This window comes from Actinia tenebrosa, unplaced genomic scaffold (genome assembly GCF_029948245.1).
Source record: "Actinia tenebrosa isolate PJP-AT-01 unplaced genomic scaffold, QUT_ActTen_1.0 PGA_scaffold5__44_contigs__length_20552954, whole genome shotgun sequence".
Classification (NCBI taxonomy): Eukaryota; Metazoa; Cnidaria; class Anthozoa; order Actiniaria; family Actiniidae; genus Actinia; species Actinia tenebrosa.
The window spans coordinates 12,667,030-12,687,486 of record NW_028292582.1 but is presented as its reverse complement, the minus strand read 5'-3'; the positions used below and the strand labels follow the sequence as shown (position 1 = coordinate 12,687,486).

The following is a 20,457-nucleotide window of genomic DNA, read 5'->3' as shown; positions in this document are numbered from 1 at the left end:
ACGATTTAATAAACAATAGTCTGCTCGTCATTTTATGGTAACGATTTAATAAACAATAGTCTGCTCGTCATTTTATGGTAACGATTTAATAAACAATAGTCTGCTCGTCATTTTATGGTAACGATTTAATAAACAATAGTCTGCTCGTCATTTTATGGCAACGATTTAATAAACAATAGTCTGCTCGTCATTTTATGGTAACGATTTAATAAACAATAGTCTGCTCGTCATTTTATGGTAACGATTTAATAAACAATAGTCTGTTCGTCGTTTTATGGTAACGATTTAATAAACAATAGTCTGTTCGTCATTTTATGGTAACGATTTAATATACAATAGTCTGCTCGTCATTTTATGGTAACGATTTAATATACAATAGTCTGCTCGTCATTTTATGGTAACGATTTAATATACAATAGTCTGCTCGTCATTTTATGGTAACGATTTAATAAACAATGGATGTGCCATCACTGGCCCATTATTCCTGAAACAAAGACTTGTTCATTCCGGTCAACAATAATCTTATGACGTCAATTGGTCTCCATGGTAACCCGAAACAATACCTACCCGTCGCTTTATGCTAATATTTGATGAATAATTAATGTGCCCACCACTAGCCCACCGCTAGCTCACCACTAGCCCACCCCAAAAAGGGGTCGTGCCATCCCTACACTACTACTGTTATGAAAATATGGGGCTGTTTTTTTGAGCTTTCCAGTCTTTTTATGCGGCCTTTTTTTATGCAGTAGTCTGGTAACTATGCGGCTTAGTCCCTCCAAAAAATGTTGGGTTGTGAGAGAGATTTTCCTCTAATTTTTTTGTGAAAGGAGGAGTGTCCCGACAGGGCATTGCCATGGCTAGTTCCGGGCAGGGACAGACTTGAAGTGCTAAGACCGGCTTTATCTTGGAAGCTTGTTCTGTAAGTAATAAGAAAAAGCAGACGTTATACTTATATGATAATACAATAATTGACTGGTAACTTATGGAAAATATTTCAACAGGACCAATAATTTTAACGGCTCATGAACAGACACGATTGCCAGGATTCATATCGAGCGGTAGGACTGGGGAGACCAGACAACTGTTGACCAGGCCGAATAAAATGAATATTATCAATATATGTAGTTAGAATACCCAACCATTGAGCAATATTATTACAATAGAGATTTCCGATTTAGCGGATTAGCGACAGTATATTCCACGCTCATTAATCCACCCGGAATATAGCCTGAGTATCAGGTCTTCCGAGGGGGAGGGGGAGAGAAGGGAAGGAAGCCGGCTCTCTCTTTCCCCTCTCCCGGAGAGCCTGATACTCATGCTACCCAGAATATAGGTTAACTCAGTAAATGTTTTGTTTTCTATTGCTTAACGAGCACTATTCTTTTACTTAATATTCTGAACTGGTACTGTTTTATATGACCTTTTTGAACTAAAATATGGTTTGTTGATATGAGTACACAATCAGTCTATACTCAACAAACAAATAAACAAATAATTTTTGCTGACGAACATGTATTATATCAACTAAAATTGTTAAGGCCGATTTACACGGTACAACGTTTGCTTACGAGTGTCGCATGCAATCTGCTTACGCCATCCTTACAACACGGCTACCACTGAGGATTTTAAGACATGATTTAAAACCCTACAACAATCGCATACGACAGTGGTAGCCATGTTGTAAGGATGGCGTAAGCAGATTGCATGCGACACTCGTAAGCAAACGTTGTACCGTGTAAATCGGCCTTCATACTTCAGTGTTCTCAAATCTACAATGAAAAATCCAAGTTACACTTGTAAGCAAAGTCTTTGGAAAGAAAGAGGTTGACGAAACGTTATCAAAGTTTCTCGAATATTCCACAAATTGTATCGTTAGGGGGAAATCAGTCTGTAAAGAAACGAGTTGATATTCTCTTTCCTACAGTCCTCTAAGAATTAGTCTCCTTCGATTTGCATGAAATCCACAGGTTGCTACTACGATGGGTTGGAACGGTCTCATGTGACGAAAGATATCTGAGGAAGCCGAATATACTTTAAGAGAACCAATAGTGTGCTCCACTCGGATACGAAGTGATCTCAGGGCCCTGTTAGCATCTCGCTGTCTTCTGTTGTGGGCAATACGTCTTGGTGTAATGAGAGGAGGGCGGTTAGCATATCCCCCATCAGCAAGCAGCCTTGCTCGTTGTGGAAGATTTCTTATTCTCCTGTGTCCTATAGCAGGAAGTCGTCTGAATGTTTCTGCATCTTTCATACGCCCCGGAAAACTGAAAAATGTATGCATTTATCTTTCAGTAGTAAACAAATGTGTCAGGGTAAATCATATCGTTATGACCATCATAATCATTCATTCATTCACTCATCCATCCATCCATCCATCCATCCATCCATCCATCCATCCACCCACCCACCCACCCACCCACCCACCCATCCATCCATCCATCCATCCATTCATTCATTACTATCTTAAACCTAGACAAGTCTACAAACTTACCCAGCTACAAGTAGTACTATCAATCCGTCTGCATCGATTACTATTTGCGTACTTATAAAGTGGTATTTCTTGTCGCCTCTATAAAACTCTGCTTGTCTTGGGCCAGATGGTCTTTGAATTCTGTGTGTCGTGGCGTCTATCATACCTACAGCGTTTGAAAAATGTGGCAGAGTGTCCAGAAAATTACTCCAAACCCTTAGAGAGTGCCATGTGATAAAATTTTGATAGCGGACAAACAGAATTGGAACGATATGATAGATTTCTTCAGCAACGGTACTTTTGCTTATTCTAAAGATGAATGCGAGGACGTACAGTTTCGGGTATTGCCTTAGCCACATAACAACCATGAGGACTCTGTTTGTGACGTCAAGTTTGCAAGCTCTTCGTCTATTAGTTGCTGGTACTCGAGGTGTATGTCTTGGAAGAGTAACGTCTACGGCTATTCTTCGTATAATAGCATCAAAGGATTCAGGTGTTTCCCCGGTCATGTACCAAAAAACGCGTGGGTAGCTCCGTACTGAACGATAAATATCGATGCCATTGTTTTGGCGGTGAAGAAGCTGATTGCCAAGAAGTCGGGCTAAGAGGTTAAATCTCCCTGTTGGTACTATAGAGACCAGCATAAGAAGTGCTATGAGCAGATTCCCTATAACATGGGTAGGAAATAGAGGAACTAGGCGTGGTGATCTTTGGAGCACAAGTTTTACAACTGTAACCACAGACAACAGCGTCATCACAACAAAGGTTGGGAAAGGAGGAACATCCATTACTTGTTTTGAACTTAATAAATACCTATAAACTTTTACAAAGGCGAAGATATGCAAATAATTTGCTACAACTTGTCAAAGCGTGCGTGCACTTAGAATGTATGCATTATTATTAACATAATTAGGAAACAAAACACAAACACAATTAGGAAACACAAGAAGGTTGATAACATTCACGCTTAGCGCACGTGGGCACGTTTGCTAGCAAGGCACTCTTTTCATCATTCGTACAAGAACATTGAACACGATGGAAAACGTGAAAAAACAAAGAAAAGCAAGAAGAAATTATACAGAACTGGAGGATATTCTCATTCTTCAGGCTGTAAATACATGTGGGAGAGAGTGGAAAAGCGTGTTGAGCTACATGAGACGACACGCAGAAGTGATGGGAGAAGCAGGAGACCAGTATTTGGTCGAGGATAAGTCCGCTTGCAAGGCTTTACAAGAGCGCCTAAGAAAACGAGCTTCTAAACTGCTCAACAACGCTCTACTTACAAGGTACAATCAATTATTAAACAGGTGCAAAGTGCTTTCCGTAAGTTAAGAGGATAATAATATAAAATTATTCTTATAGGAATGACGATACCACGTCAACAGACAAAACGCAGCGGGAAACACCATCAACATCAAAAATAATTGATGATGAATACGAGTCTTCTCAATCTAGCAGCGAGAAAAGTGCTAAACAAGAAATTGCAGAAATTTGTAAGGCTATTAATACTAGGGAAACGAAGTATGTGGTTGACGTGGATGACAAAAACCTACAGCATGACGACTCGACAGAAATTCTCAAGAAGATCAACAATAGAAGGGAACTTGAGAAAGAGGAAGATAGGTAATTTGATAATAATTTAATATTTTGTAATAATTTGTGCTCAAATTCTTAGATATGGCTTGTAAAACGTGGTTTTCATGTGTTGTTTTTATCTTAGGAAAAGAACTTCAGTGAAGCCGGAGAACAAGTCTAGCAAAAGACAAAAAGTGACGAGAGAGGATAGACTTGACCGCTTGCTGGATGCAATCCCTGGTGTTCTCGAGTCAACTCAAACTGCTGCTCGAGAGCATAAGAAAGCTTTGGCAAGCTGGAGGACTATTCATGGTTTGGTGTCTTCTGACGAAGACTAGAATATTTATTTGTCTTTTGTGGCAGTTACGTTTTGTACGTATATATGACATGCTAACATGATATCTGTCTGATGAAGACTAGAATATTTATTTGTCTTAATTGTAGCAATTACGTTTCGTATCTGTCTGATGAAGAATGGAATATTCAGTATTATTGTCTTGTAGCTGACTACAAATTATTAAAATAGTTTTCTTGTCATTAAGTGGAAAGTCAGACTCATTTCTTGGTTGCTACGATTAACATGCAGTGAAGCTCGGGGCCCAGAGATTGAGAGGTCCTTCAGGATAAAGAGGATAGGGATGCTCGTTGACGAGAAATCGGGGGAAAAAATACCCTATATAAATACAAAGACGATTCAGAAGTTAGTTTGATTTAGTTTACGGCACCTATTTAACGGTTTGACTGAATTCACAACGCATCAGCTACACGATGTACCTATTCCGTTAGTATATGCCTATTCCGCCTATAATCCGCTAAATCGGAAATCTCTAATGCAGCTCGATTTTGACCCAAGGAATAAAAAATATTGGGAAGAGCGTTTTTCACGGATGACGTCACAATTGTGCATCATGGGGTTGAAATGCGGACAAGACAAGAACACATACTAACATTCTGCAGAAATGTTTTGTAGTCTGGCTGTTTTCAATTCATGGAACGAAGAACTACGGGTTTTCGAGTGAGCTTCTTCTCTTTCATGATCGAAGCTTTGATTTGCAATGTTTGTCCGCATTTGGATCCCATGAAGCTTTGCGATATCTATTTTTAGTAACCGTGAAAAATGCAAGTGGCCGATGTGACATCTTTTTCACGGTCCGGTTTCGACCCAGTCCTTCCACGATATGACACTCGGCAATATTAGTTTTCCTCGTGTAACTCTTGTATCACAAGTAAGTACATTTCTGCCTTTTTTCAACAATATACTACAAGGAATTAAAGACCTGAGTACTTCTTCTGGTATTTATATATGGAATCGCTAAAACCGAAACAAACTACTAAAACAATTTTCCGCGAACAGAATTTCAAAAATCTGCAATATTGGAGCTAAATTAATTTGTTCCGTTTGTCAGTGTGACATCGCCAAAGGTAACTAAGGGGAGTAGGAACCACGAGAGCGTACGGTAACGAAATTTCTTTTGGCTGATTGCCTTTTAAATTGCCAACTAGACAACTGTTGGATAATGTTGATTAATAAGTGACAAAACCTATTGTTAAGATGGTTGGCACATTTAAAATATTTTTATAACAATGTTTATAAACATTAATACGTCAACCTATAAAAAACATGCATATGATGTTTTACTTTGGGTTTTAAGAAATGCTTACCCTTGCGTTAGCTTTTGGTTTGTTTTTTCCCATATCTCTTTTAGTTGATCTACTGCCTTGACCATTTCCGGTCCTAACTTCTTCCTTTTTTCCAATTTGTTTTTCGCGGCATTTATGACCTCTTCTGTCAAAGGTGGATGAGCAGTTTCGTTCCCACTTGTTTTAACCGGTTTTAGCTGTTTTATCAAAAATTCGTTCCAGTCAACCTCCTTTTTTAAATCTTTCCATCTTAACCTTGCTCTTTTTCGTTCACCTTTGTCTTTAATTTGCGATGAAATGTATTCTTCCATATACCGAGTCCTTTTGTTCTGAATTTCGTTGAAATTTTCTTGCAGCACAATCCTCAAGAGGTTTTCCTGAACGCTTGAACAGAGTTGCCGAATAACCAACTCATCTTCAGAAAGCTCAAACTTTTTCTTCAACTTTCCGACTTCCCCTTTGACTTCATTGGCTTCCTTTTCAAGGAATGTGTTGCTCTCTTCTAAGTCTCCGTTTTTCATCTCCAACGTTTTGATTTTTTCTCGCAGGGTATTGGCTTCTTTATCAAGTTTTTCTATTTCTTCCTCAAGTCTTGTTATTTCTTCTTTAAGTCTTTGTATTTCTTCTTCCAGATCATGGATTTTCGGTTGGCAATTTTCATCATGGTCTTTCAGTTTCGCTTCTAATTTTCTCGCCTTTTCTTCCAAATGAATTTTTCTTTCCTTTTCCTTTCTATTATAGTTTCTGAAGAAACCTGTCTTACTTTTTTCGGCCATAACTGAAGTTGCCCTAAAGATAAATGTACGTAAGCAATAATGGTGTTAAAATGAAAAATAGGATTTATCTTGGCATTGTAATAAATGACACTTATTCGTTTGTCTCACATGAGGGTCATGATAATAATAATAATAATAATAATAATAATAATAATAATAATAATAATAATAGTAATAATAATAATAATAATGATAATAATAATGTTTATTGAGCTCCAATTCCCCAAGGTTCAACGGCGCTTTACAAACATATATTATATAAAAATGGATAATTTAAAAGGATCATTAGGAAAAAGTTATAATATTTTAAAAGGATTAAAAATAAGAAATATATACATACATATATATATATATATATACACTCGATTGCAGAAACGTTGTAGTCATACATTTATACATATATTTAATTTATTCAGTATATTTAATGATATGCAAAACGGAAAAATCGCTTTATTTATTGTTTGTTTCATTCAATGACTGTCAAAATATTTTTTGTTCTCTTTTAGATCGTACAGATTATAAATCAGTTGGTTTTAATAGTTGAAAATGGTTATTTTGCATTATGCATCTCATTAGATATTTGTATAAATGTATAAATGTATGCTACAACGTTTCTGCAATCGAGTGTATATATATATATATATGTATGTATGTATGTATATATAATTATACACACTTGATTGCAGAAAGGTATATATATATATATATATTTGTTTGAGAAGAAAAAGTCAAGACAACATTTTTCCCGACAAGCCTGTTTCGTGAATTGCTTCACTCTTCAGGGGATTTAATGATAAGAATATTCGTTACTATCATTTATATAGAAAAAGTATACATAATTAATTATAGTTTAGCTGTTGCGTAGTAACGCTTTGTTTCTGTGGCGGCATGAAGATACAAGTTCGTTTCGCTTATTTAATGATGAGAGTTCCGGTCGATAGATTATTAGAAACTTTTCTTTAAGGCAAAGGTTACATCTTTTGCTGGAGCTGTTGTAGGCGGAGCTTGAAGATAGGACGCGCCATAAAATGGAGTAGCCGATATTATTGTTCTTGAGAGTCCAGATGTGTTTGCTGAGTTCAGTCGAGTTTTTATGTTGTTCGTGGCGGAATGAGGCGGTGTGGTTTCTGTATCTTGTTTTGAAGTCATTTTCTGTGAGTCCTATGTATGTTGCGGAAGTGTTGTTGTCCTTTCTTGTGACAGTAACTAAATGTGAATAAATGTGAATAGTTTATTGATTATAGTTATTATTGTTTATTGATCATAGTTTATAGTTTTTATAATTGTTAGTTTTATAATAGTATTATTATTAACTTATTCAGCCTTAGTCGATTCCAAACCAGGACATCTTGCAGCGCAGTATTTCTAATAAAGGCCGTAGATAGTATTCACATGACGTCATCAGAAAGCTAAAATCAAAAGTATTATTCATTACACAAAACCGTTTGTTGGATATTTTGATATTTCAAGATATTGGGTCGATTAAAGTTCGCTGTTAGACTACAGTAAGAGTTTCAGCTTACATTTCATACTGGGCCAGTTGTGAATAATAAGAAAAAGCCAAGACACAGGCAAAGGTTTTAATAGCTCCTTAAACTTGGTAAACAACCAAGATGAACATCGAAACTCGAAGAGAACAAAATGACCGACCGAGGTCGGTCACATGACTAACTATAAGTACCGCTGACCGGTACTGGCGCTGTTAACTTGGGCAACAAGTTGTCCCAAAACAGCAGAGTACGTACCAAAATCCTGAGTCGTATTAAGCTCCTCGTGATTTTGATTAGCATATTTCCATGATTCTGCCAAGAGAACCCATGAAATATGAATTCTGCATCCTTTAAATCGATTGTAAATGCTACGCGGCCAATTCATCATTCATTCATTCATTTATTTTATTTATCTAGCTTTGCCTCGAGCTCAAAATACGAAAAAAAAACTCAGTAGTAATTAGTAGGAGTTTGGATTGAGGAGCACATTAGTTATAGAATGGTCTGAACCCAGGTGAATGTATGTTTATCGAAGTAACAATATTCGTATTATGATCATCCGGGTGGATGTAATCCTGAGGAGGACTGTTTGATGGGACTGACGTTTCGACAACCTGAGCAGAAGTCATCTTCAGAGTCAAGTGATGAATAAAGTCAGATTGGCCATATTTATACTGCCACGATAACTTATTACCTAGATTTGCGTAATTGGCGGCATCGGTCTAATGAGTGCGAGTCGCTGTTTCGGTGTTGTGGGCGGAGTTATTGTTTCTAATAAGCCTATTACACGGAGGCCGTAAGTTAATTGAGCGATTTAGTGGATGATGCTCAAACTAAGCGTAAACCAACTCTCCAGTTCAAGTCGTTGCTGCTAGTTAGTTTAAAACTAACGGCTCACAGCAAACTTTAATCAACCCCAACCTCCTGTGCAGGCATTTCCTTGGCTCTTTTTTGCTCCATGGACTTCCTGTGGGGTCCTAGTTCTTCTCTGCCATAAAATTTAACACAGGAATCCGAAAAGAGAATACGTGGGGTAGGCTGCGGAGGCGAATAATTCAATGCAACCCAATATTTTGGAATATCAAATGGATCGAATCTTTTCAAATTCCATTATTTGAAAGTGAGCTATCAACAGCATTAACGAAATATCGTCACAGACGCCATTAGAAATTTCCCAAAAGTATAATGCGTTCTATCGGAATATCAAGCAAAAATCATTCGATCCTTATTACTGGATTATTACAGTAAAGTTTTATTGTTTGCTTCCGCGTATTTTAAGTTGAAAGGTATCCTATCGTAGGATAGTGAAATACAATAGCCCGAAGACTTAATTTGACATGGTTTGGCTTAAAATCTTCTAGTACAGTTGCCCCTCAATCAATCGCTTGTTTGTTTAACCTATATACAGAGGCGTTCTTGTGATGGATTTGATGAAAAAGGTCACCAGCTTAATGGATGTCGTGAGTTCACCAGTAAGAGCATCAAAGAGAGGAAAAAGTTCATAATCAGAAAGGGACTCTGTCTTCGGTGTCTGCGACATGGCTACATGTCAAAGGCCTGTGCCAACATGTAGGGTGACCCAAGGGCGGATCCAGGGGGAGGGTCGGGGGGGTCGCGACCCCCCTGTCATTCCTGAGGTCAAATGGGCTTCCTGTGGTAAAAATGCGACTGGGATATCGATTCCTTTGCCCACAAAATTTACCCCTGAGACCCCCCCCCCCCCCCATCTTCAAAAAACCCTGGATCCGCCCTTGTGACCCTACATGTTTGCATGCGGATAGTGAACACGAAATAAGACGGACGACAAGTCATAAGAAGTAGATAAGAAGTGTACAAGCGTCTGCAAGCTAGAAGGTCAGCAGACAGGCCAAGACCAAAGTCCGACACTCCCAGTATGGATCAGTAGTGCAGGCGAAGTTGGATTGTTGATCAGTACTGCCCTAGAACTATCAAGCCAAGAGAAGTCATACACCAGAACTTGCAAGATCCCAAACAGCTAGGAACCTCCCAAAGAATCATCGTCTACGACATGCTGGTCGAATTGCAGAAAAAGTCTCATCAGACCCTCCTACCGTACGCAATGAGCATAATGATGCCCATCAAGCTGTAGCCTTCGCAACTGAATCTCGCGCAATAGTAGCTATAAGCCTTGCCCAGATGAGGGAGATGTTTGAAAGGGATTTTAACGAATGCGCCTGGCCCAGCTTAAGGCCAGACATAAGAGAGACGCTAGATTTTGCAAAGTTTACATTGACTTCATGGAGAAGACAATCAAGGAATTTGCTGAAAAGGATATCACAAGATGCGAAGCAAGTCGAAGGCCGTATCAATAACGTGGCGCACGACGGCGTCTATTTAACCAAAAAAGCCAGACAAAATTCGTGTCGTCTTCGACTGCAGCGCAGTATACAAGGGATCAAGGGATCAAGGGATCAATCGAGCAAGACCCAAAGCATATTGGCATACATTACGTCAAATTCTTCCATCGAAAGAAAAGGGCACAGAAATTGAAAAACTACTAGTAGATGGTAATCAAGTGAACGATAAGTCAAGCGTGGTTAATTCACTTAATGAGTACTTTACTACAATTGCATCTTCACTGTTAGCAAATCGGCCATCTCCAAAACTAAAACAAACATCTCAATTACCATCTCAGTTCTTCAGATTCCAACCTTTACTGGAGTCAGATGTGTACATGGCCCTCAAGACAATAGATCCTACCAAGGCTACTGGTGTAGACAACATCCCGTCAAAGTACCTGAAGATCGCCGCATCCCACATTTCTGCGCCTTTAACCAAGGTATTCAATCAGTCATATAGATGCGGGCGATTCCCCTCTGCATGGAAGATTGCCAAAGTAAGTCTTGTTTTCAAGGGAGTATCAAAATTTGAACGAGACAACTACAGACCCATATCAGTGCTTCCGTGTGTTTCCAAGATACAAGAATCTCTTGCAAACAAGGCCCTTTTTAACTATGCACAAGAATTTGGTCTTATAAAACAACACCAATTCGCTTTTAGGAAGCATTCATCAACAACGGTTGCACTAATTCAAGCTGTAGATTCATGGAAAATGGCTATGGACAAAACAGAGAAAGTAGTATGTGCATTCTTGGACTTGAGGAAAGCCTTCGACATCATTGATCATCAGATCTTGTTACAAAAGCTTACTCGACATGGTGTCACTGACAAGGAATATGAATGGTTTGAAAGCTATCTGTCTGAAAGAACTCAGTTTGTTTCTTGTGGTAGAATTGACTCTGAGCGATTGACAATTACCCATGGAGTGCCGTATTAGGTCCAACTTTGTTCAATATTCACATAGATGACGTCTCTGACGTCTGTAATAGCTGTAATGTTGTATTATACGCCAATGACACAGAGATCCACGCTAGCTCTAAAGATGCTAAAATTGCTGAACTGCGTATCAATGATAATCTTGAAGAAGTTAGTGCTTGGCTCAACACCAATGGTCTCATCAGTCATCATAAGAAGTCTAAAGCAATGCTGATTGGGTCAAGACATGCAGTGAAAAATGCTCTGGAACTACAAATTATCTTGGATGGAAAGCTATTGGAACAATGTGAACACTTTAAGTACCTAGGTGTCTATATAGATAACTGCCTCAGTTGGAATAAGCATATTTCATACTTAGCATCTAGAATATATCCTAAGCTGAAGATGTTAAATAGAATTGCACATTTTTTGAGCCAAAAAGTGCTTTTAGCTATCTATAAGCAAACAATATTACCTATTGTAGATTACGGTTGCATTATATGGGGAGATTGTGGAAAGAACAATTCTCAGCACTTAGAAAGGTTACAAAATCAAGCAATGCGTATCATTTTATTTGCAAACCGTAAGACATGTTCTCAAGAGATGCGGAGTAGGCTTTCTCTATTGTCTCTAGAGAGTAGACGTAGATTTTTAAGACTCCAGCTTGCATTTAAGATTGTACATAATATAAATTGCCCACAGCAGTTAGAGGGCTATCTCTTTAAGAGGTCATCCTTTCATAATAGGAACTTTAGAGATTCCACATTATTAGATATCAATAAGGTGGAAAACTAGTGAAAACTAGTGTAAACTGCGTCGGTGTTTTCAGTAAAACAGTTGATAGATAGATAATTTGTAACACCGTATGGTATGTAAAAATGAAACTGACGCTTCGGACGTTAGTCCTTCATCGGAGTAAAGTTTACTCCGATGAAGGACTAACGTCCGAAACGTCAGTTTCATTTTTACATACCATACGGTGTTACAAATTATCTATCTATCAACTGTTTTATTAGATATCATTGCGACTAAGTCCAAAATGGGTCAAACGACTTTTAAATGTGCTGCTGCTAGGGACTGGAATCTTTTACCAAGGGACATTCGTGAGATACAATCATTATCTAAGTTCAAGTCTAGTGTTTTTAAATATTTTCTTGAACATGATGAGTCTAGCCATTCATGTAGTTTAAGATAAGTGTAGTATTTTATTATTTAGTCTAGTTTTATATATATGTGTGTCTTAGATATATTTATATTTTCATTTATTTATTTATTTTTTATATAGACTTTTTAGATATTGTATTGTAGTTTAGACTTTAGATTTTATTATTATATATTTATTATGCTGATCACCAGTTAATACCAGTTAATCTTTTTAGATAGCTGATTGGTCTTATCAGTTGAAATAAAGTTTATTATTATTATTATTATTATTATTATTATTATTATCATCATCTCTGAACAAGAATCTGCTTCAGGGACCTGATTTAACGAATAATCTACAAGAGCCTATAGCCTTAACCTGCGATGTAGAGGGGATGTTTCATCATTTTATGTTGATGAGACGGATAGAGATCTGCTTAGGTTCTTCTGGTGGACAGATGGAAATCGGGACAGCGATCCTGTAGAGAACCACATGAAAGTACACCTGTTTGGAGCCGCGTCCTCGCCAGAGTGTGCAAACTTTCGTTTCAAGCAGGCTGCTGCTGACGGAAAAGAAGAATTCGGATCAGATGCTGCTGAATTCATTTGGATGGACTTCTATGTTGATGAAGGTTTGAAGTCTGTCGCGTCTCCAGAAAAGACTGCAGAAGTCATCAAGAAAAGTCAGGCTATATGTGCAAAGCCTGGTCTTCGATTTCACAAGATAGCAGCAACAGCAAAGAAGTTATCCAAGCGATACCAGTGGATGATCGAGCCAAAAGCTTACAAGAACTCGACTACAGCAAGGACCCTCTACCATTCGAGAGGACTCTCGGTGTCATGTGATGCATTGAGTCGGATTGCTTCCAATTCAAGATTGTCCTTCAAGATCGCACGCTTACCAGAAGGGGTATTTTGTCTACCGTCGTTTGCTCGGTTTTTGACTCACCATCCATCCCTCGTCTCGAACTCACTGCAGCGGTGGTTTCAGCGAAGATTAGCCACTGGCTGTCGAGGGCTAGAGTACCAGGACATATTAGAGATATTTTGGACCGACAGTCAAGTTGTCTTGAGCTACATTAACAACAGCGCAAGAAGGTACCAGATATATGTAGCCAACAGAGTTCAAGAAATACATGAGCTGTCGGAACCGAAGCAATGGCAGTATGTAAGCACTGAAGAAAACCCTGCATGAAATGCAGTGTAACGTGAATCGATGAGCAGAGAACTAGTGAAAAGCAGGTCATGGTTCAGAGGTCTCCAGTTCCTCTGGAAACCAGGTCGTTATGACGTCCATCAACAGAATATCCCAGAGCACAAGCAAGAAGATCCTGAGGTTAAAAGAGTATTCACCTTGTCGATTGAAACTTCAGAGTACATCCCAGCCCATGTCAACGCAACCGTCTTCGATCGTTTCTGACTGGTTTGCTGCAAAGAAAGTTATAGCGCACTGCCTGCGTTTTAAGACATTGTTGAAAGAAAGGTCTGCCAGGGAACCACCCAAAACAGAGTCCATTGTCTCTGGAAGAGTTGCGGCAAGCAGAGATACCTAAGAAGTGCTCAACAGGAACACTTCAAAGAAGAACTACGAACGTTGAGCGCTCTTGATGTCAAGTTTGAATTTACGAGCAGAGATGGAGTAAAGCATCGCAACACAGCCGTAAAGAAATGCAGCAGCCTTTATAGACTAGACTGCGACTTGGATGATGAAGGCATCTTACGGGTTAGTGGTCGCCTCCGGAAGCAAACTTCCACAAGGAACTGAAGCACCCGGTAATACTGCCCCTTAAGGTTCACATCACACAGATAATCGTACGTTATTATCATCTGACCACCAAGCACCAAGGCAGAGGAATGACTCTCAATTCAGTTCATTAACATGGTTTCTGGGTGATTGGAGGCTCGACGGTCACAACAAAAATCATTGCAAAATGCATCACTTGTAAGAAATTACGGGGTCCTCTACAGCAATAGAAGATGTCCTATCTACCCTCAGATCGTCTAGAGCCAGCAACCTTCGCGTACTGTGGCGTCGACTATTTCGTACTATTCAGTATAAAAGAAGGTAGAAAAGAAGTGAAATGCTATGGCGTTTTGTTAAACTACCTGGCATAACGTGCCAAACATCTCAAACAGCAGTATCACTGTCAACAGAATCCTTCCAACACGCAATCAGGCGTTTCCTGGCAGTACGCAGTCCAGCTCAGTCCGCCAGATTCGATCTGACTGTGGGGCTAACTTCGTTGGAGCAAGCAACGATCTGAAAGAAGCCCTCGATGGTAAGAAGATGCGAGACATGCTGTTGAAAGAAAACTACGAGTGGAATCCACCATTCGCAAGTCACGCTGGATTTAGGGATAGGTACTTTTGGCACAGGTAGGATATCCGCACATTTCCATAGCGTTGGAAGAGAACCTTGTGTGATGCTAGCGTTGGATATCGAACATATTGGTCTAGCAAGGACTGGAGCACAGATCTTTAATACCCAGTTAGCGGGATGTCGCCAGGACCAGTAGCTTTATAAAAGCTTAGCTTTTCCAACTTGATTTCAACTTGATGACTTGAAATGATGAATTCGTCCGGGACCTAGTCGATGAGAATTTGGTCAAATTGGAGAGGTGGTAGACTGTTTGTGACGTTCTCATCAGCTCGGCAAGTTCAAGACCTCTTTTGGACTCGCCTACGTGAGAGATACTTGGCAGCGGATCTGATTTCGAAAGACCGGCAACAGCCTTGACGTTCTTCTATCATCTTTTGGGTCTTGTGTTTGGGTGTTAAGGATGTTGTTTTCGTAGTGTTTTTTGACGGGCTGATTTGCACAGTTTCCCAACTCTATTTCGGTAAAATGTGTACTTGATGGTATGGCTAGATGACCAGGCACTTTGTCTTTTGTAGATCAAATCTTTAATATCCTCGGTGAGCCATGGTTTGTCTTTAGGGTGTATGGGTCTTGATTGTTCGTAGTGGGAGATACGTTTCGATGACTGATGACAGGGTCTCTGAGAAGAGGGCAAGCTGATCAGTTGCAGAAACCGTGTGGTAAAGAGGAGTCCAGTTTATTGTAGACAAATCATTGATGAATGCACTTCTCTTAGCAGGGTTCATAAGTTCTTTTAGTAGTATATACAGATGGGGGATAGGAGGCATACTGCATCGAGGACTGTAAAAGAACGTAGGAGTGACCAGACGGGCCAACTGGAGGAACAATGTTGGAAATTGAAGAGTAGGCTTCATCAAGAATATTCCTGCCACGCGTAGGTTTGTTCATTACCTGTTTAAAACCGAATGATGAGATTACGAAGGATCCGTGGTTAACTTGGTTAAAGTCACCTAAGATGATGATGCCAGCATAAGGAAATCTTGAAAGGGCGCTGTCCAAGGATTGAAACAGGTCCTCAAAACAATGACTCTTCCTTAAGAAATCAGGGTGATAGACGGTAACCATTAAATAGTGAGTTAATTTCAACCAGTTTATTGACCATGGATCGAGTATTGTTGAAGAAAATCTTGTGGAAGTTGTATTATTATCTTCGTATATTTAAATTTTCAGTATGCGTAATACTTTACAAGAATAAGGCGGAACTTAGTATGCCATTAACAAATGTCTATTCAATGGTATAGAATGCGTTAACTATTTCGCAGTTTTACGACATCACCCATTTTTGGCATTGTCTTATCAAGTTTTATCCATCATCTATACCTACACTTTACATATCATGTACAAGTTTTTCTTATGACCCGCTAGAAAATCTAGGACAATGTTTACTTGGATTACTTTATAATCGGGATATAGGCTCTTTAGACCTGATCTTAATTCGATATATTTCTGTTGTTTTAATTGTTTTTGTTTTTCAATAATGCCTATATTACAAACATGGTTCCTTCAATGATCAACCAGATCCTCTTCTCTTTGTCCTTTATTACTATGTCCGGCTTGTTAGCTCCGTTCTTTGGTGCAACCTTCAGATGTATTAGAATGTCCCAGTGTATCGGTATTGGTTGCCTGTCCCATGGTGTCTGCAGATCTTCATCTTTAGTGAACCCATAGGACGATATGATTTGAATGTAAATAGGGCATAGCATCCGATCGTGTCTTGCCTTGTATAGGGATTGTCCGATAGCAGAACATTCGCATAGCAAGTGTGGTATCGTTTCTTTTTGGGCGTGGCATAACCTGCATCTTAGATCTCCTCCTTCTTCCTTTAACTTCTTTCTACGACATACCTTAGTTGTCAGTTTGTCATGTGGGTCGGTGCTGGTTGTTGTGTAGTGAGCTGTTTTTATCTTTGTTACTTTGTACAACATTTCAATCTGTTGTAGACCTTTTCCTCCTTTGTGAAAGGGGAGGTAGAGTATAGCATTGGACTCGTGGTTATGTTTGCAGTGGTTTTTGTTCATAATTTTCGGTGTTTTTCTGTCGAGTTCTTGTTGATGTTAAATGTTCCAGTCAGTTGTCCACATGCGATATAAAAGAACTGGGATTGCAAACAGGTTTGTAGCTTTGATCTTTCGCGGTATTGATAAGGGCGATCACCATATCACAGATAATCGACTGAGGTATTCACGGCCAGCTATTTTTTGTATTTCTCGTTCGAGCTGCGTGGTGTTTCCAAATTTCCCAAGAAAATATTATTATTATTAGTATTATTATTATTATTATTATTATTATTATTAGCTTTCTATAGCGCCTTTCAACATTAAAAATGATCAAAAGCGTATGATAATGATGAAGAACTGGTAGAAATATTTACTAAGTTTCGATGTCAAAACAACCCTGGTAATTATATGCAAAAGTTGCGGTGTGTTCGTTGAACCGTATAAGCGCAGCGCAACCGTGACGTCATAAAAACAAAGACAAAAGGCTAAATTCGGACAAACAAACTTATAGTTTACTTTCAACAGATAACTTTCATAGCCGATCGCAGTAGGTCTTAGTTAAAATGGGTTATTATTCTAACTTTAAGTCAAAATAATAAAATCGGTTCGTATAATCCTCGTCGTGGTTAAACAGAATGCAATGTTTGTCTGAGTCTGCTGTCAACCAGAACATGATGGTCATGACTAGGTATGAGCGGAAACGTTATGTTTTTTCTTTTAATTCTACGCGTTTTATCCGTAATGTTACATAAAATTTATCATGTCTAAACGCGAAAGCATCAAAGATAATATTTTGTTAGATAATTAACATACACTTGTAAATGTGGGGGTATGAAAGAAAGAAAAACTTCGAAAAATTATAATATTATGTGTTTGACCACCATTTGGAGCAGATAATGATTCAAAAACTTTCATCAGCTGAGTGAAATCCAGCAATAGTTTAGGATGATATCTTTCATCTGCAAAAAATTCCTCCGACTGCCAAATTGGGCTCGGCGGCCTATCGGCCTCTTCCAATTTTGTCAATTTGGAATTTTTTTATCAATTATTTCCAAATTGGACACCATGTAGTCCTATTATCTATACTAATTACAGCACGATAGCTTGTGTGAATTATTCGTATTGAAGAAACGCCGTTAATTCTTGCATTATGACTTTCCTATATTCGTTCATACGGATTAAGCGATTCTATTCAGAAAATATGAAGAGGTCGATTTCTTTTGCGCACGTTTCGATATTATATGTTGGCGACCAAGAAACAATATTTTTCTAAGTCAGGTCGCGTTTTCTGTTGCAGCATTCTGTACCCAACAAAATCTAAAAGGTGGAATCAAACTCTTTAATTTGAAGCTTTTTGAAATGGCTATGTACTTCTTAACAAAGAAAGATCTAGAATTAATTCAATAGCTTTGTCGATTTCATCAGAATATCAATATCTTTGAATGTCCGTACGAATAGGCGTTACAAAGACGGTTACAATACGGAATAGCCACTTCATTTTCGGTATAATGAGAATTGTTATAAAGTTTGTCGTATTGCAAAAAAAAAAAAAAAAAAAAACTTACCAGACTTGGAGCCAAGATCACACGTTATGTAGAAAAAAAACAAACCTCTGCCCTTTTATTGCCCCAATTCACTATGACGTCACATCAAAACAATCTTCAACAATCTATTGTTTAAACGCAAAGGATCATGATGGTCAGAGGGGGTCAAATCAACGCAAAATTCCCCGAAAACTTGTTCTAGAACTCGTATCAAGCCACGAAAAGAGAAGTAGAATAGCCAGCAAACGCTCAGAATATTTTTTAGTACATATTAACCCTATTATATCTGAAAACCAGGCCATTTTAGATTAAACTTTTACGCTAGGAGCAAGTTTTGTTGAATTTTCTATTGGATTTGGCGATTCTCTCCCCCACATAAACAAGCAGTGACGTCATGATTTTTATTTCTTTTAATTTTATTTCGATGACTTTCCCAAAAATAATGAACATACAAATATATATATAAAATATGAAAAAATATATAACAAACAGAAATGAAAAATGTACATACTAACAATATTACAGATGGAGGACAACAGTAGGGGGAAACTGAATTCCCGATAAAAACTGTTCTCCTTATATAGATATTAACTGGAACATGTATATATACATAAATACAAAACTCTAAAAATATATGTTATAAAAATGTCTATGTACAAAATTATATATGAATGAAATATCTGTATACTATTTTAAGACAATTTTAAGACAGGATATTTTGTTGCCCTAAAAACGTTTTGTATATTTAATCATCACTTAGACTAAACAAGCCGGGCCTACGATTTCAGTAGAAGACTGACGTGTTTTAGACCTGTTATATTAACGGCATTGTACTTTTTACTTTTTTATATACTTTATTTCTATTACAATTGTAACATTAGTTTGTTTTTAATCGGTGAAATAAAATATGTATTATTATTATTATTATTAAAATTAAAATTATTATAAATTATAAATATTTTCGAAATTCAATATATTGAAAAGAGCTACGGGAAGCCAAAGTTATCCACATTAAACTACTTTGATACTCTAATGTTTTTTCCCGAACTAACCGTATGGCACAACTTTGCTGTCCGATCCAAAGTTGTGGAATGCGCTCCCAAATTACATCTATGAAACTTTTAAACGGTAATCTGAAGGCTTTTTAAATTAGCGTATAAATGCTAAACTCCTATCAGTCTACTCTTTTTACTATTCATATATGTTATAGTAATCATATTATAACATAATCTAACATAATCTAATCATAACATATTATAACGTAATCATATATGTGAGTTCAGCGTCGTGTGCATAGAATATTGAATGTAGTGGTAGTGCGTGTGAGCGAAAAGTGTCCCCAATTAGTGCGCAAACCCTACAACGACTAGACACTTAAATAAAGTGATTTATTTATATTTAATATACTGGAATGTCATATTCAAAGTAGTCACGTGAAGACCCTGTGGAGAATGCGTCTAGGCACCGACGCTGCCTGTGATGAAATCAATCTCGAAAATGCATTTCCTTTTTAAAAAACACCTCTTATTAGCAATTTACATTATTTTAGCAGTTACAACATTCGTTTAGGTAGATTCGGATTTCGGGACAATCCCTTTATTTTATTTTCATATTGATATTCGGCGACTTTTGCAAACTTTTGTACATTTTCATTTAGCTATAAATGAGGAGTGAGTGCCTTCCATGCGGAAAAGGAAGGCAGTGATTCAGAGTTCTTGGAACTGGAATGTGATATTCAAAGGAGTCACATGAAGACTCTGTGGAGAATGCGTCTAGACACGCCACCTGTGATGACATCAATCTTGGATATGCTTGACCTGACCTTTGGCAGCAAAAATGTAAACAATCCAAAACAATTAGTTCGTGTGATCGAAACCTTTTTTAATAGCGAAGGTAATATCGGGCATCGGCTGGTCACGGTCAAAATTTCTCATTTTTGTTTTGCTGGAATGTATTACCGAGTAAACTATAGATTTAATCAACCATAGATTTAATAACTTTATTTTACTACACTTACAGCACTAAAAAAGGTCAAATAATAAATAACTTATTAACCTCGTCCGTTCGGTCATTTAATATGAAAGAATTTTAAAAACTATTATGGTCTAGAGACGGGGGTAAAACGTCATCTCGCTTCAGGCTTATTCAGACAAAGAAAAACGCGA

At 38.0% G+C, this 20,457-nt stretch overlaps 2 protein-coding genes across 2 annotated transcripts; one reads left to right on the top strand and one right to left on the bottom strand.

Moving 5' to 3' along the window:
* Window positions 1–430: 430 nt before the first annotated feature.
* LOC116307164 (uncharacterized) lies at window positions 431–18,372 on the bottom strand. The gene is made up of 3 exons (XM_089037965.1): window positions 18,314–18,372; window positions 5,708–6,475; window positions 431–917 (listed from the first exon to the last, which is right to left on the bottom strand). The coding sequence occupies exons 2-3, from the start codon at window positions 6,460–6,462 to the stop codon at window positions 767–769; spliced, it is 906 nt and encodes a 301-aa protein (XP_088894091.1). The 5' UTR covers window positions 6,463–6,475; window positions 18,314–18,372; the 3' UTR covers window positions 431–766.
* LOC148906591 (uncharacterized) lies at window positions 3,506–4,586 on the top strand. The gene is made up of 3 exons (XM_089037966.1): window positions 3,506–3,756; window positions 3,833–4,093; window positions 4,191–4,586. The coding sequence occupies exons 1-3, from the start codon at window positions 3,506–3,508 to the stop codon at window positions 4,381–4,383; spliced, it is 705 nt and encodes a 234-aa protein (XP_088894092.1). The 3' UTR covers window positions 4,384–4,586.
* Window positions 18,373–20,457: the final 2,085 nt, after the last annotated feature.